We start from the raw sequence: 18,721 nt of genomic DNA on the forward strand, positions 1-18,721 counted from the left end.
ATACATGCTACATACATACATGCTACATACATACATGCTACATACATACATGCTACATACATACATGCTACATACATACATGCTACATACATACATGCTACATACATACATGCTACATACATACATGCTACATACATACATGCTACATACATACATGCTACATACATACATGCTACATACATACATGCTGCATACATACATGCTGCATACATACATGCTGCATACATACATGCTGCATACATACATGCTGCATACATACATGCTGCATACATACATGCTGCATACATACATGCTGCATACATACATGCTGCATACATACATGCTGCATACATACATGCTGCATACATACATGCTGCATACATACATGCTGCATACAGCATACTACATTGATATGTACATACATACATACATACATACATACATACATACATACATACATACTTACATACTTACATACTTACATACTTACATACTTACATACTTACATACTTACATACATACATACATACTAACTACACTGATTGACACATGAACCACCCAATGAAGAGCCTGTGTAGTGTGGGCACATCCAGTTGGGGAGGGGGGGGGAAGAGCGTGGGCAGTGCTAGGGCGGAGATTGTGCGTGTCTGTGCGGGCCTGTCGGGTGTCTGTGCGGGCCTATCCATTATTAATCCTAGAGTAGTGAAAGAGTTAAAAACAAAATGAAGACACAGCAATTCCGCTCTGTAGACTAGACAGAGAGGCGTCTTCTCCTCGCCTGCCGACCTGCAGTGACAAGCCTCTGCTTACATCCGTGGCTTTTAAAGTGTGTTTTTCTGTGACATTTTGCAGCGTTTCAGAGTCAAACATACCTGGCTCTGTTCATACAGCCAGTGCCTGATGCATATAGCCCACGGATTGTGTGGTTCTTGTCATACAGCCAGTGCCTGATGCATACTGCCCACGGATTGTGTGGTTCTTGTCATACAGCCAGTGCCTGATGCATACTGCCCACGGATTGTGTGGCTCTGTTCATACAGCCAGTGCCTGATGCATACTGCCCACGGATTGTGTGGCTCTGTTCATACAGCCAGTGCCTGATGCATACTGCCCATGGATTGTGTGGCTCTGTTCATACAGCCAGTGCCTGATGCATACTACCCACGGATTGTGTGGTTCTGTTCATACAGCCAGTACCTGATGCATACTGCCCACGGATTGTGTAGCTCTGTTCATACAGCCAGTGCCTGATGCATACTGCCCACGGATTGTGTAGCTCTGTTCATACAGCCAGTGCCTGATGCATACTGCCCACGGATTGTGTAGCATGTTTCGCGTCAGGTCCTTTTGAACCCCTTCACCCCCAAGGGTGGTTTGCACGTTAATGACCAGGCCAATTTTTACAATTCTGACCACTGTCCCTTTATGAGGTTATAACTCTGGAACGCTTCAACAGATCTTGGCGATTCTGACATTGTTTTCTCGTGACATATTGTACTTCATGATAGTGGTAAAATTTCGTTGATATAACTTGCGTTTATTTGTTAAAAAAACGGATATTTGGCGAAAATTTTGAAAATTTCGCAATTTTCCAACTTTGAATTTTTATGCCCTTAAATCACAGACATGTCACGCAAAATACTTAATAAGTAACCTTTCCCACATGTCTACTTTACATCAGCACAATTTTGGAACCAAATTTTTTTTTTTTGTTATTGAGTTATAAGGGTTAAAAATTGACCACCAATTTCTCATTTTTACAACACCATTTTTTTTCAGGGACCACATCTCATTTGAAGTCATTTTGAGGGGTCTATATGACAGAAAATACCCAAGTGTGACACCATTCTAAAAACTGCACCCCTCAAGGTGCTCAAAACCACATTCAAGAAATTTATTAACCCTTCAGGTGTTTCACAGGAATTTTTGGAATGTTTGAAAAAAAGTTAAATGTTCATTTTTATTTACACAAAATTTATTTCCGCTCCAATTTGTTTTATTTTACCAAGGGTAACAGGAGAAAATGGACCCCAAAAGTTGTTGTACAATTTGTCCTGAGTACGCTAATACCCCATATGAGGGGGTAAACCACTGTTTGGGCGCATGGCAGAGCTCGGAAGGAAAGGAGCGCCATTTGACTTTTCAATGCAAAATTGACTGGAATTGACATGGGACGCCATGTTGCGTTTGGAGAGCCCCTGATGTGCCTAAACATTGAAAACCCCCACAAGTGACACCATTTTGGACAGTAGACCCCTTAAGGAACTTATCTAGATGTGTGGTGAGCACTTTGACCCAACAAGTGCTTCACAGAAGTTTATAATGCAGAGCCGTAAAAATAAAAAATCATATTTGTTCACAAAAATGATCTTTTCGCCCTCATTTTTTTATTTTCCCAAGGGTAAGAAAAGAAATTAGACCACAAAAGTTGTTGTGCAATTTGTCCTGAGTACGACGATACCCCATATGTGGGGGTAAACCACTGTTTGGGCGCATAGCAGAGCTCGGAAGGGAAGGAGCGCTATTTTACTTTTCAATGCAAAATTGACTGGAATTAAGATGGGACGCCATGTTGCGTTTGGAGAGCCCCTGATGTGCCTAAACATTAAAACCCCCCACAAGTGACACCATTTTGGAAAGTAGACCCCCTTAGGAACTTATCTAGATGTGTTTTGAGAGCTTTGAACCCCCAAGTGTTTCAGTACAGCTTATAACGCAGAGCCGTGAAAATAAAAATTCCTCTTTTTTTTCGCAGAAATGATTTTTTTAGCCCCCAGCTTTGTGTTTTTACAAGGGTAACATAATAAATTGGACGCCAAAAGTTGTTGTCCAATTTGTCCTGTGTACGCTGATACCCCATATGTGGGGGTAAACCACTGTTTGGGCGCATGGCAGAGCTCGGAAGGGAAGGAGCGCCGTTTGGAATGCAGACTTAGATGGATTGGTCTGCAGGCGTCGCGTTGCATTTGCAGAGCCCCTGATGTACCTAAACAGTAGAAACCCCCCACAAGTGACCTCATATTGGAAATTAGACCCCCCAAGGAACTTATCTAGATGGGGGTTCAAAGTTTTCACAACACAAGTGTTTCACTACAGTTTACAACGCAGAGCCGTGAAAATAAAAAATCTTTTTCCCACAAAACTTATTTTTTAGCCCCCAGTTTTGTATTTTCCCAAGGGTAACAGGAGAAATTGGACCCCAAAAGATGTTGTCCAATTTGTCCTGAGTACGCCGATACCCCATATGATGGGGTAAACCCCTGTTTGGGTACACGGGAGAGCTCTGAAGGGAAGGAGCACTTTTACTTTTTCAACGCAGAATTGTCTGGAATTGAGATCGGATGCCATGTCCCGTTTGGAGAGCCCCTGATGTGCCTAAACAGTGGAAACCCCCCAATTATAACTGAAACCCTAATCCAAACACACCCCTTACCCTAATCCAAACAGTAACCCTAACCACACCCCTAACCCTGACACACCCCTAATCCCAACCCTATTCCCAACCGTAAATGTAATCCAAACCCTAACTTTAGCCACAACCCTAACTGTAGCCTTAACCCTAGCCCTAGCAATAACCCTAGCCCTAACCCTAGCAATAACCCTAACCCTAATGGGAAAATGGAAATAAATAAATTTTTTTTATTTTTTTATTTTTCCCTAACTAAGGGGGTGATGAAGGGGGGTTTGATTTACTTTTATAGCGGGTTATTTAGCGGATTTTTATGATTGGCTGCCGTCACACACTGAAAGACGCTTTTTATTGCAAAAAATATTTTTTGCGTTACCACATTTTGAAAGCTATAATTTTTCCATATTTGAGTCCACAGAGTCATGTGAGGTCTTGTTTTTTGCGGGACGAGTTGACGTTTTTATTGGTAACATTTTCGGGCACATGACATTTTTTGATCGCTTTTTATTCTGATTTTTGTGAGGCAGAATGATCAAAAACCAGCTATTCATGAATTTCTTTTGGGGGAGGCGTTTATACCGTTCCGCGTTCGGTAAAATTGATAAAGCAGTTTTATTCTTCGGGTCAGTACGATTACAGCGATATCTCATTTATATCATTTTTTTATGTTTTGGCGCTTTTATACGATAAAAGCTATTTTATAGAAAAAATAATTATTTTGGTATCGCTTTATTCTCAGGACTATAACTTTTTTATTTTTTTGCTGATGATGCTGTATGGCGGCTCGTTTTTTGCGGGACAAGATGACGTTTTCAGCGGTACCATGGTTATTTATATCTGTCTTTTTGATCACGTGTTATTCCACTTTTTGTTCGGCGATATGGTAATAAAGCGTTTTTTTGCCTCGTGTTTTTTTTTTTTTTTTTTTCCTCATGGTGTTTACTGAAGGGGTTAACTAGTGGGACAGTTTTATAGGTTGGGTCGTTACGGACGCGGCGATACTAAATATGTGTACTTTTATTATTTTTTTTTTTATTATTTAGGTAAAGAAATGTATTTATGGGAATAATATTTTATTTTTTTTCTTTATTTAGGAATTTATTTTTAATTTATTTTTTTACACGTGGAAATTTTTTTTTTTTTAACTTTTTTACTTTGTCCCAGGGGGGGACATTACAGATCGGTGATCTGACAGTGTGCACAGCACTCTGTCAGATCGGCGATCTGCTGTGCAGGGCTGCAGGCTTACCAGCGCCTGCTCTGAGCAGGCACTCGGTAAGCCACCTCCCTCCCTGCAAGACCCGGATGCCGCGGCCATCTTAGATCCGGGACCTGCGGCGAGGAGGGAGGTAGGAGACCCTCGGAGCAACGCGATCACATCGCGTTGCTGCGGGGGGCTCAGGGGAGCCCCCTCCCTGCGCGATGCTTCCCTATACCGCCGGTACACCGCGATCATGTTTGATCGCGGTGTGCCGGGGGTTAATGTGCCGGGGGCGGTCCGTGACCGCTCCTGGCACATAGTGCCGGATGTCAGCTGCGATATGCAGCTGACACCCGGCCGCGATCGGCCGCCCTCCCCCCGTGAGCGCGGCCGATCGCGTATGACGTACTATCCCGTCGGTGGTCAATCGGGCCCACCCCACCTCGACGGGATAGTACGTCAGATGTCAGAAAGGGGTTAATATGGATGTAATTGTAATAAAATGTAGCATACGATTAAGCCCTATTGAAAATCTAGTAGCCGAGCTGTTGAATGCTAGGTTCGTTTAATCCAGATCAGTCACTGATTTCAGCATACCGCAAGTGTTAGTTGAGACAGATCAGTGACATGTTTTAAACTAGTAACATTTAAAGGGGTTTTACACTTTCGGTAAGATAAATCCTAAACCTGCACCATGTCAGCAGCTCACATCACCCCTGCAGCTAGTCACTGAGCGACTAATGCTGTCTACTTCTACCAAGCCACTGAGCTCAGTGATTTTCATATTTTACATGGCTGGAAATCTTTGGGGACTTTTAAAAGTGGAAAAGCAGTATAACGAAGATTACCATTTGTACAGTACTGAAAATTCCATACAAGGCTATGAGATGGTCTAGATCAGAGGTCTCAAACTGCATTCCTCGAGGGCTGCAAACAGGTCATGTTTTCAGGATTTCCTTGTATTGCACAGGTGATCATTTAATCACCTTCAGAGAATGATTCCAGCACCTTGTGCAATGTTAAGGAAATCTTGAAAACACATATGGTTTGAGACCTCTGGTCTAGATTGATTTTTGTATGAATTTAATCTGCATTTGTGCGGGCTCTTTATATTTTTACTTGTCTTTTCACGTTAATAGAGTGAAGGAACACTTTTAGCCACCGGGTCTTATGACGGCTTTGCCAGAATATGGACGAAAGACGGTAAGCAATGCAAGTGTTGCTTGGAACGAGCTATGATGTGATTCATTTATATCCGGACATCTAAAGATCAGTGATTGCTTCTCTTCTAAAATGGGTTATGGGGATGAGCTGACATGAACATTCATAATTGTCGTCTTTATTTCATACCTCTACTATGGTTATGCCCAAGCATTATTTTCTTTAACTTCCAGGAAATCTTGCGAGCACCTTGGGGCAACATAAAGGACCCATATTTGCATTGAAATGGAACAAGAAAGGAAACTTTATTTTAAGTGCAGGAGTTGACAAGGTACTCTTTTCCATAATGCTAAATAGTGTTTTTACTAATTGGTGTGACAATGGGCAATCAGATTTCCAAATTTAAAGGGGTTAGCTGGGACATTTTTTTCCCTCATGGGGCGAAGAACTGACAGGCAGGTTGGCTACATGCATATTTTGCCCACTGCCGGCTCAGTGATCGCAGATTGTTCCCGAAAAAATATTGCTTGCTCATTTGACCTCACATCAACAGATGCAGCTCTTCCATGACTGCCGATTATCATGCTGATTGACAGCCGCTCCCTCCAGTTACGCAGTGAGGAGCCAGGTATCAATCATCAGGTCATCAGCAGAAAAGAAACTGCTGCTCGATCAGTCTGTGACCCCTCTGAGCTGGCAGAGATCAGCGCCAGGAAGGTAGTTAGCAGCTACCTGCCTGTAAGTTCTTGTGCCTATAAGAAATGAAGTGGAACTGGTTAACCCCTTCAATATTTACAGCTATGCCATAAGTACTAGTAGTCAATAAGTCGGCAATACTTGTATGTAACATACATTCCTCAGTACAGAAACCTGCAGCACCATGAAGGAAAAGTCCTTGAGTTGTAGAAATCACAGGAACAACAGACATGTTAGTTTACATGTAAATCATGGAAATACATTTTTCAAAATCTCTAAATGTATTTATTATTGACTGATCAGAAATCCAAGCGCTTACAGGAATTTGCTTTTATTAATAGTTATTAGAGTGGTTGTCCACTACATGCACAATCCCTTTGTAAAATAACACGTGTACTTTCCTCCGGCGCCGTTCCAGCAGTGTCGGCACTGGCTCTCCTGGGGATCACGTAACACTGGCCGCAGTGATCTCATGGCACAGTGCTTACTTCGCTCTCCCTGACTTCGGATGACTCGCATACTTTCCCCCCAGATGTTAGTGATTCGTCCAGATTCTCCTAGGAGCTTGCTCAACAATGTGTCAGACCGAATGCTTGCCATTTGTTTGTTTTTTACCCTACAAAACAAAGCAAAATTGTGAATGCAGCTCAGGCCTCAATTACAGGCTAACACAGGACTGATTCCATATTAATAACTTGGTAAGAACAGTTTTTTTTGTTTTCTTTACAGACAACAATAATCTGGGACGCACACACAGGGGAAGCAAAACAGCAGTTTCCTTTCCATTCCGGTAAAAATATACTGTATACATGAACAAAACCAAAACCCGAGCCGATCTGTAAGTGGCTAATGGAAGGGTTAATGAGGAAAATTGTAAACTTACATGGCATCCATTGAAGTTAGTCATCATAAACTCGAAAGAAAACCTGGCTGTATGCTGTCACAGGGCAGAGATGGTGATGGGGAATCCTTTTTGATGTGTTTAATTGTTTTTCATAATGCACCACCTCCTCAGACTGTACTAGGTGTAATGCAGGGAATCCTTTTCTTTTTTTCTTTTTTTTTTGCAATGTTTCATTATAGAGAACCTGCCAGGTCCTATAATGCTGTTAAGCTTCAGATATAGGGTTAATTTGCATGCTGATGGCATTATGAGAAAGCCCAGTTGCTGTACTGAAAGTGTCACCTGGGAGAAAATGAACTTTATATCTCCCAGAGACCCCGGCCTTGGGGCCCACTCTAGTCAGCGCTCACACAGTATAACATTGCCCCTGCATTAACTGACAGCCGGATCAGCAGTACATCAGTACAGAGCTGGCTATCAGTCAGTGCCGGGCCGGGCTACCTCAGAATCCAGGTTAGGTTTACTTGTATAAGCTACATGTTAACCTGATTTGTTATTCCCCCTTGTGTTTCCAGCACCAGCATTGGATGTGGACTGGCAAAGTAACAATACATTTGCATCGTGCAGTACAGACATGTGTATCCACGTCTGCAAACTGGGACAAGACAGGCCAATAAAAACATTCCAGGGACATACAGTAAGTGTTACTCTTTAGCCAGTAGGGTTGTCCAGATTTATTTCTCGGTGTAAAATCTAATCCTAATTTATGAAATTGGCTTCCAATTATAACGGGAGCCCTCAACATTGTGCCAGATGAGTTACACAATGAATCTCACCGCTGTATGCTAGACCCCTATAACTTACAGTGGGGTCCATCTTAATCTGCCAAGATGTTCTGTTTTTCTTCAGTGTGCTATTCAGTTTTCTTCATCTAGCCTTAAAGGGAAGGTGCCATCAAAAAAAATTTTTTTACAGCAATTGTAAAAATGTAAAGAATTAATGTTTAAATTTTCTTAAAAAATATTTTCATTTGTTTATAATTTAGTAAAATATGAAAAAAATTTGAAAAGTTTTGGAATTTCCACTTTTAAACACTAGGGGGAGCAGCTGCTGAAATTTCAGAAAAACCTAGTGTACAACTAGCTCACATTACTGCACTGCAGTAATTATGGGCGGAGTCTGCTGACGTGTGTGATGTCTCCTCTCCTCCCCTTCTATGTGTTTGCTAAGGGATAAGAGGATGATATTCAGGAACCCAGTGAGCAGCCATTTTGTTGGTGACTGCAGAGTAAGGCTGCCGTCACACTAGCAGTATTTTGGTCAGTATTTTACCTCAGTATTTGTAGCCAAAACCAGGAGTGGAACAATTAGAATGAAAAGTATAACAGAAACATATGCACCACTTCTGCATTTATCACCCACTCCTGGTTTTGGCTTACAAATACTGAGGTAAAATACTGACCAAATACTGCTAGTGTGACAGCAGCCTTATACTGACAAGTAGACAGTCACCGAGGATGGCAGGCAGCAAGGATTCTGGGAGATATGTGGTGGAGGGAGCAGGGTGACAGCAGCACAGAGTATTTCAGGAGAGCAGTGTGCTGGTCTATGGGGGGGCACCATGTTCAGCCAGGGATTGTACATAGAGCGCTGTCTTTTATACACATGGATGGACCGTCTGCTCCACAGAAATCCAAGAAACATTTCTGCGGATTGATGGCCTGTTCTGATCCAGACGCTGCATGCAAAGACCCCAATCCCCTCCTCAGATCCTGTCTTCTCCATCCTGTCCTGGCAATGTGTGAAAGTGAGGCGACAGGCGAAGTACGGGGTGACGCTGGGAAGGAAATGTAGCCATATAGTAACGATAAAAATGAGACCCCTCTCTTCAGCTGCCTCACCAGCCCTGACTGCACCTAACTGGAGGTCATGCTGCCCCCTCTATTACCCCAGACCCGCGTGCAGGTGCTCAGCCAGAACCACCATAGAATGGGCCCGCTTTCTGAAGATAATACGGTCATAGTGTTCTCACAGAATACCGCCATATAGATCACACACAATACTATCAAATAGATCACACAATACTGTCATACAGTTCTCACATAATACCACCATATAGATCACACATAATACCGCCATATAATTCTCACCAAGTACTGCCACATAGATCACACATCCACAATATAGTTCTCATATACCACCGTCATTTAGTTTTTACATCATTCCACAACACTGATCAAACATAATATTGCCATATAGATCACATATAATACCGTCACATAGATCACACAATACTTGGCGGCATAATGTGTGATATTATATATATATATATATATATATATATATATATATATATATATATATATATATTATAATATCCCGGCATAATGTGTGGTCTTTATGGGAGTAATATGTGATAAATATATATATAGCGGCATTATACGTGATCCATATGGTATTGTACTGCTCTAGGGAGGTGAGAGACGTATGGTGGAAGGAGCAGGGTGACAGGAGCACAGTATTTCAGGAGAGCAGTATACTGGTCTATGGGTGGGAGGGTGTGCTCACACTCACACGCTCCCAACTGTATACTTATAGCCTTTACTGGCTATTAAAATGGGGGACACCCCCCAAAAAAAGAAGTGGGGCCCCCTATAATTAATAACCATCAAATATTATGCAGACAGCTGCGGGCTTACATTAATAGCCTAGGAAGGGGCCATGGATACTGTCCCCCCCCAGGCTAAAAACATCAGCTCTCAGCCGCCTTTTACATGCGACTTTTCTGGCGCTTTGCCTGGCAATTTCCACTTGCCCTGTAGCGGTAGCAAGTGGGGTTCATATTTGTGGGGTTAATGTCACCTTCATATTGTCCGGTGACATCAAGCCCACGGCTTAGTAATGGAGAGGCGTCTATAAGGCACCCATCCATTACTAATCCTATAGTTGTATTGTAAATAAAGACTCGGCCAGAATAAAGTTTTTTATTAATCTTTTTTAAACCATACCGAATGCGTAATCCTCGACTCCCTCATCTCCCACAGCAAAAATAATAAACCACAATGGGGAAAGACACGCAGGGGGGAGAGGAGTGCATAGGAGAGGATTAGATACTTGCTGCTGAGCCGTGTATCTAATCCTGTCCTGTGTGATACCGACTGCTGAGCCGTGTATCTAATCCTGTCCTGTGATACCGACTGCTGAGCCGTGTATCTAATCCTGTCCTGTGTGATACTGACTGCTGAGGACACAGTACACGGGACAGGATTAGCTACCCAGGACTAGATTAGCTACACAGGACAGAGGTAGCAGTGGTAGGTGTATATAGAGGCAGGTAGCAGTGGTATATAGAGGCAGATAGTGGTATACAGAGGCAGGCAGCAGTGGTATACAGAGGCAGGCAGGCAGTGGTATACAGAGGCAGGCAGGCAGTGGTATACAGAGGCAGGCAGACAGTGGTATACAGAGGCAGGCAGACAGTGGTATACAAAGGCAGGCAGACAGTGGTATACAGAGGCAGGCAGACAGTGGTATACAGAGGCAGGCAGACAGTGGTATACAGAGGCAGGCAGACAGTGGTATACAGAGGCAGGCAGACAGTGGTATACAGAGGCAGGCAGACAGTGGTATACAGAGGCAGGCAGACAGTGGTATACAGAGGCAGGCAGACAGTGGTATACAGAGGCAGGCAGACAGTGGTATACAGAGGCAGGCAGACAGTGGTATACAGAGGCAGGCAGACAGTGGTATACAGAGGCAGGCAGACAGTGGTATACAGAGGCAGGCAGACAGTGGTATACAGAGGCAGGCAGACAGTGGTATACAGAGGCAGGCAGACAGTGGTATACAGAGGCAGGCAGACAGTGGTATACAGAGGCAGGCAGACAGTGGTATACAGAGGCAGGCAGGCAGTGGTATACAGAGGCAGGCAGGCAGTGGTATACAGAGGCAGGCAGGCAGTGGTATACAGAGGCAGGCAGTGGTATACAGAGGCAGGCAGTGGTATACAGAGGCAGGCAGTGGTATACAGAGGCAGGCAGTGGTATACAGAGGCAGGCAGGCAGTGGTATACAGAGGCAGACAGGCAGTGGTATACAGAGGCAGGCAGGGGTATACAGAGGCAGGCAAGCAGTGGTATACAGAGGCAGGCAGGCAGTGGTATACAGAGGCAGGCAAGCAGGGGTATACAGAGGCAGGCAGGCAGTGGTATACAGAGGCAGACAGTGGTATACAGAGGCAGGCAGGCAGTGGTATACAGAGGCAGGCAAGCAGTGGTATACAGAGGCAGGCAGGCAGTGGTATACAGAGGCAGGCAGTGGTATACAGAGGCAGGCAGTGGTATACAGAGGCAGGCAGTGGTATACAGAGGCAGGCAGGCAGTGGTATACAGAGGCAGACAGGCAGTGGTATACAGAGGCAGGCAGGGGTATACAGAGGCAGGCAGTGGTATACAGAGGCAGGCAGGCAGTGGTATACAGAGGCAGGCAGGGGTATACAGAGGCAGGCAGTGGTATACAGAGGCAGGCAGGCAGTGGTATACAGAGGCAGGCAGTGGTATACAGAGGCAGGCAGGCAGGGGTATACAGAGGCAGGCAGGCAGTGGTATACAGAGGCAGGCAGGGGTATACAGAGGCAGGCAGGCAGTGCTAGGTGGTATATAGGGGCTGGTAGCAGTGGTAGATGCATAAGAAAATAAAAACGCTGTACTTACCTTCCGTCCTCTCCCAGGAAGTGCTGAGTCATGTTCAGGGCAGAGCAGTGCGACGATCTCCCTGCTCTGCTCTGAACAGGTCGGTAGTGAGCAGTGATTGCAGCCTGTAATGTAATACTAAGTACAGGCTACAATCACAGCTCCTCGCTGCAGATACTTACCCTGGACCCTCGGCAGCAGCTTCTCCCTGGCAGCTCCTGCCATCGCACGCACTGAGCTGTGTGTGCGATGGCAGAGGGAAATAAACAAAATGGCCGCGATCTCCTCTCACAGCTGTGACGCGGCAGCTCAGTGGGCGTGGCCAAGTCACAGCTGAGAGGCAGGAGATGCGGTCGGAGTCCGACCGTTGGCTCCTATGTCCATGGCTGCCGTAAGTGAGGTGTGCAAGTGTCGTGCCCAGACACTTACACCCACACTAATGAAAATGGCGGCCTCCAGTGGTGAATGTAAAAGTGAATAAATAAAAAAGTATGAAAGAGGTACATTTACTTTTGTATTAAAAATAATTGATTGTATAATCAATAATTATTAATACAAAAACTAAAATCACGGCACCCTCCCTTTAAACCTGATACAGAACCTCTGAGCGGAGCTTTGGTCTCTTATGGAAGCCATTCCTAAAACATTACCAAAGTCATTTCACTTCCACCCTAAAAGGAGTGTTTCAGAGTAGACCTGCCGTGTGTGGTGGGCTATCTATTGGGGTGGCCAGCATGTGACACTACACTGCTACAGGGATATTGTGGTGCCGGGAGTGGCTTTTCCCTGTGATGACCGAGGATTGCAGTCATCTACAGAACAAAAAATCTAAAAAAAAAAAGTAAATACCGATTTTTGTTTCTATGCTGTTTATATTGTTCCTACTGTAACCTGAATTTTCTTCTTTTTCTAGAATGAAGTGAATGCAATAAAGTGGGATCCCACTGGTAATCTTCTAGCATCTTGCTCTGATGACATGACATTAAAGGTACATATGCAGTCGACATGCATTTCTTGGTCTGTAAATAAGGGTACTGTCACACAGTGCAATTTTGATCGCTACGACGGCACGATCCGTGACGTCACAGCGTCGTATGATTATCGCTCCAGCGTCGTAGACTGCGGTCACACTTTGCAATCACGGCGCTGGAGCGATGCCGAAGTCCCCGGGTAACCAGGGTAAACATCGGGTTACTAAGCGCAGGGCCGCGCTTAGTAACCCGATGTTTACCGTGGTTACCAGCGTAAAAGTAAAAAAAACGTACATACTCACCATCTGATGTCCGTCAGGTCTCTTGCCGTCTGCTTCCTGCTGTGACTGAGTGCCGCCGTACAGTGAGAGCACAGCACAGCAGTGACGTCACCGCTGTGATCTGCTCTCACTTTCCGGCCGGCAGACAGTCAGAGCGGGAAGCGGACGGCAAGGGACCTGACGGACATCAGATGGTGAGTATGTACGGTTTGTTTTTTTTTACTTTTACGCTGGTAACCACGGTAAACATCGGGTTACTAAGCGCGGCCCTGCGCTTAGTAACCCGATGTTTACCCTGGTTACCAGCGAACGCATCGCTGGATCGCTGTCACACACAACGATCCAGCGATGACAGCGGGAGATCCAGCGACGAAAGAAAGTTTCAAACGATCTGCTACGACGTACGATTCTCAGCAGGGTCCCTGATCGCAGTAGCGTGTCAGACACTGCGAGATCGTAACGATATCGCTAGAACGTCACGAATCGTGCCGTCGTAGCGATCAAAATTGCACTGTGTGACAGTACCCTAACATTGCATACATTTCACATGTGATTTGTGCCTATAGTCACAGCCAGAAACAGTATTCAGGAGCTGAAATTACATTATAATTAACTAAAAAATTAGCTTATCCAGGCATTTGCATTTTGTTACCGCACCAGCAATATATTGTTTGAAAAATGTGTATACATCTAAATAAACATATACACTTTGAATTGCAGATCTGGAGCATGAAGCAAGACAGTTGTGTTCATGACTTACAAGCACACAACAAGGAGATATACACCATCAAATGGAGCCCCACTGGGCCAGGAACAAACAACCCAAATGCTAATCTAATGTTGGCTAGGTAACTTGCATTTCTGTACGTCTGTAGATTTCCATAGTAATGTTTTTTTATAAACTCAATGTCTGTTTTGTTTTTACAGTGCGTCATTTGATTCTACAGTTAGGTTGTGGGATGTAGACAGAGGGATCTGCATTCACACCCTGACTAAACATCAGGAACCAGTGTACAGTGTAGCCTTTAGTCCGGATGGCCGGTACTTGGCCAGTGGTTCCTTTGACAAATGTGTACACATCTGGAACACACAGGTAGGACACAAAGAATATAGCGTAAAAGCATCAGCACGACCTATGAGAATTCCATTTGAACTCGCATTTTATTAGTTTTTTGTTGTCACGTACAAGTAGCAATCTGATACTGTGCTCAAAATCCCCCATAAAGATATTCTAGCTGCCTGCAGCCATGACGTGTCAATTTGTGATTCATGTTAGTGAGGTTATTGGCTATAGTGGCTATATTGTTAAAAATTGTTACAAGTTTGACAACTAGAGTTAATAAAGTCCCTTATGAGGAAATCATACGGACATTGAATAAGAGTGATCTGGAGTTCTGGTTTAGAATAACTGAACCTTGATCAAAATGGAGATTCAGTGCTGGTGGAGCGGAGTCACAGGGGGTGTTTGGTGGTCCTGTGATATGACCCAGACTGGTGTGCAGGTTCGGTAGTGCTGCGGGACTCCAACGACCTTTTCTGAAAGCCCGGAGGCTGTGAATGCGCAGATTGAGATGTCGGGAGACTTCTCGTTGCCGAGATATCAATCTGCGCATGCGTCGCCTCCAGCAGCCATTTTCCCGGAGGCCACCACATCGAGGCGATGGAAGTGAGTGGGCTCCGGGCTTTCACAAAATGTTGCCGGAGCGCCCGCACCGCTGATCCTGCCGCAGCGGGATGGGAGTGAGATCATCTACCTGCAGCGTCGAACCACAGGAAGAATCGCCCGACTCCTGCTTCCACCTCGCTAATTCCAAGTTCTGTATATTCTGACTATAAGATGCACCCCTGTTTTCCCCCACATTTTTTGGGGGGAACTAGGTGCATCTTATAGTCCGAAAAATACGGTACCTCCAATTAGAAATGTAGGATAGTTTTTCTTATTTTATGACTCTTTCCTCATGTGCAGGATACCTTAAGTCCTGCAATGTCTGCATATGCGGAAAGACTCAACGAATCAAAATAACTATACTAAATTTCTAATTGGAGGGATATACAAATATTATTACACCTACTACATATTGGGATGGGATTTTGGAGATGGAAAGGCCCCTTTAACACAAAAATCTGATTCATGCATTGTCATTTTGCACATGAGCTGGCAATTACCATCCTCTTGTAGTAAGTAGTTTACCATCTAGGCAATATATGGAAATTTAAATTGTGAGCCCCAATGGGCACAATGATATCTCCAAATAACTACGAAATTAATGGCACTATATAAGTGAGTAAAAAGTGTCCAATCTTTCCTTAAATCGAACCTGTCAGCAGGATTTTCCTAAGTAAATTAAAAGACCGTGTCAGGTCGGCGCCATTGTACTGATTACAATGATACCTTGGTTGATGAAATTTGTCTTGTTTGCTCATTCTTTATTTGTAGTTTTAAGCTATTGTAATTCTTGTGCTCTTGGGCGGCCTGTGGGGAATGGGTTTTGTTTTTGTGCTCTGTTCACAAATTCATCCTCTTGGATTTGACAGGTCACTGATCCTTCTGTAACCTCCCTCCTATTTTACATACTTCATATAACTTCATATAATAGTGTTGGCTTTGAAAAAAAATTACCTTCAGCAAAATGGCGCCTGCGCAGTAGCATATATCGCTTACTGATTACTGCACGTGGTGTGCCACCACCATTTTGCTGCAGCCAATTTTTTTTCTCCAACAAAATGGCTGCGCTTGCGCAGTAGATCTATCGTAAAATCGATAAAAGCTGGTGCTTCCGGCACCAGTTTATTGGATCAAGAAGAGAAAATTTGGCTCCAGCAAGATGGCGCATGCACAGTAGAATCGATCGGTAAGTGATGGATGCTGTGGCATCGGTGCCATTTTGCTGGAGGTAATTTTTTTTTGAAGGATCAGTGACTTGTCATAAGCCCAAGAAGATGAATATGAGAAAAATCACCCCCCAAAAAAACACCATTCCCCACAGGCCACCCCGGAGCATGAGAATCTCAAAGGGAACCGGTCGCCCCCAAAATGGAAGGTGAGCTAAGGCCACCAGCTTCAGGGGCTTATCTACAGCATTCTTTAATGCTGTAGATAAGCCCCCGATGTTACCTAAAAGATGAGAAAAAGGTTAGATTATACTCACCCAGGGGCGGTCCCGGTCCGGTTCTGGTCCGATGGGTGTTGCGGTCCGTGGCCTCCCATCTTCATCAGATGACGTCCTTTTCTGGTCTTCACGCTGCGGCTCCGGCGTACTTTGTCTGCCCTTTTGAGGGCTGAGCAAAGTACTGCAGTGCGCAGGCGCCGGGCCCCTTTGACCTTTTCCGGCACCTTCGCACTGCAGTACTTTGCTCTGCCCTCAACAGGGTAGGCAAAGTATGCCGGAGCCGCAGCGTGAAGACCAGAAGAGGACGTCATCTGATGAAGATAGGAGGCCCCGGACCGCGACACCCATCGGACCAGGACCGCCCCTGGGTGAGTATAATCTAACCTTTTTCTCATCTTTCAGGATACATCTGGGGCTTATCTACAGCATTACAGAATGCTGTAGATAATCCCCTGATGCCGGTGGGCTTAGCTCACCTTCCATTTTGGGGGTGACAGGTTCCCTTTAACTGAAAATTACAAGTAAAAATTAAACAATCTCAAGATGAATTTCATCACCCAGATATCATTTTAATCAGTGTAATGGTGCCAACCTTATAATGTGTAGTTTACTGAGCAAAATCCTACTGACAGGTTCGCTTTAAGGTTGATTATGCTAGCTAGGGAAAAGCAAGAAGTGGTCGCCCGCACTCCGTGTTCCTGTGTGCTGTTCATGGAGGAAGTATAAATGGAAATGCAAAGAATCCCAGCACTCTGCAAACAGCTGCTACTCAATACTGTGTGAATCAAAGCAAATCCATAGACGTTTCAGCCCATCCCAGACTTTTATCAATAATAAGTTGATAGATAAATTCATAACAGCCTGGGATGGGCTGAAACCTCTATGGATTTGCTTTGATTGCAGTAAAACTACTACTATTCAATATGTGAGTGCGGGATTATCTGCCTTTCTGGTTATGCTCCCTAATCCATTGACGGGCTTCAGTTCACATAACCACTGGGTGGCCACACACAGTGATGGCATTTACATCTTGTGAAAGTATCACAAAATCCTGTCTGTTTTAGAGGCTGGTAATCTCGAGCTTCTCTTGTCTTATGTCAAGACTAAGGCTGTGTGCCCACGTTGTGTTTTTTTTATGCGTTTCCACCGTGTTTTTGCGGAAGTGCTTAAAAAAAGCTTAAAAACCACATTCCCATGCAATCCTATGGGATTCCGCAGTTGCTGTGCCCATGCTGTGGATTTTCCCGCTGCGGAATCGCATGGCAGTAAAATCCGCAGCACGTTCATTATTTCATGCGTAAAGTGAGCGCTTCATATGCGGATGGTACCCAATCTGAAGGAGAGGAGACTCTCCTCCAGGCCCTAGGTACCATATTCCTGTAAAAAAAAAAGGGATATACTTACCTTCTGATGGCCCCCGGAGTCCTCTCAGCGGTGCATGCGGCGGCTTCCGTTCCCAGGGATGCATTGCACGAAGGACCTGGGATGACGTCACGGTCACAAGACACTGACTTCACAAAGGTCCTTAGCGCAAAGCATCCCTGGGAACGGAACGTACCGGGAGCGCCGCTGAGGAGATCTGGGGTCGCCGGAAGGTGAGAACCATATTTATTATTTTTAACATTCTTTCTTTTACTATTGATGCTGCATGGGCAATAGTAAAAAGTTGGTCACACTTGTCAAGCATTATGCTTGTGTGACCAACCTGTCAATCACTTTTCCAAGCGATGCTTCAAATCGCTTGGAAAAGCGCAAGCATTCTGCAAGCTAAAAACGCTTGTGTTTTGCAGGAAAACGCATGCGAATGCCGCATGCATTTTACCCGCAGCAGGGAGTTGCGGAAATGCTGTGGACATTTCCACAGCATTTCTGCAATGTGGGCACATAGCCTTACTGTAAGGAAGCTCGTGTCTGAATGTCATGTTCTCTCCATTTGAACAATTAATAAGTGTAGTCATTTTTTCTTTATCTCCCACCTTTCTTTTCATTAGACGGGTGCATTAGTTCACAGCTATCGGGGAACAGGGGGTATATTTGAAGTATGTTGGAATGCAGCAGGAGACAAAGTTGGGGCAAGTGCATCAGATGGTTCAGTAAGTATGATCATGTTGCATTTTTCGAAGTACAAGTATCTCTCAAGATTCATGAATCTTCCTATTTTACCAAGAAGTGTAGTGGAAGGCAATTGGGGGAAATAAAAGCATTCCTATACAACATAGGGCCTTATTCACACTGCTGTTCTGTGGGCACATTTTATTTGAATTACATATGCAAACCTTGGCCGGACTGTGGGTTTTATATCCTAAACGAAGAGTATCGTAGGAATCTGATTCTTACTAGTTCAGAACAGTAGACTTGCCATCAGGCGAGAACTTACGG

The 18,721-nt window shown here is 44.5% G+C and overlaps 1 protein-coding gene across 4 annotated transcripts in view; it reads left to right on the forward strand.

Moving 5' to 3' along the window:
* The window catches only part of TBL1XR1 (TBL1X/Y related 1), a 180,905-nt gene that overhangs the window by 160,177 nt on the left and 2,007 nt on the right, over positions 1 to 18,721 (forward strand). For all 4 annotated transcript variants that reach the window (XM_077290504.1, XM_077290501.1, XM_077290500.1 and 1 more), the window contains 8 exons: positions 5,729 to 5,792; positions 5,984 to 6,081; positions 7,176 to 7,236; positions 7,866 to 7,987; positions 12,894 to 12,968; positions 13,953 to 14,080; positions 14,160 to 14,325; positions 18,334 to 18,435. In XM_077290504.1, the coding sequence (XP_077146619.1) occupies positions 5,729 to 5,792; positions 5,984 to 6,081; positions 7,176 to 7,236; positions 7,866 to 7,987; positions 12,894 to 12,968; positions 13,953 to 14,080; positions 14,160 to 14,325; positions 18,334 to 18,435 (816 nt within the window). The remainder of the gene's footprint in view (positions 1 to 5,728; positions 5,793 to 5,983; positions 6,082 to 7,175; positions 7,237 to 7,865; positions 7,988 to 12,893; positions 12,969 to 13,952; positions 14,081 to 14,159; positions 14,326 to 18,333; positions 18,436 to 18,721) is intronic.

This window comes from Ranitomeya variabilis, chromosome 2 (genome assembly GCF_051348905.1).
Source record: "Ranitomeya variabilis isolate aRanVar5 chromosome 2, aRanVar5.hap1, whole genome shotgun sequence".
Lineage (NCBI taxonomy): Eukaryota > Metazoa > Chordata > Amphibia > Anura > Dendrobatidae > Ranitomeya > Ranitomeya variabilis.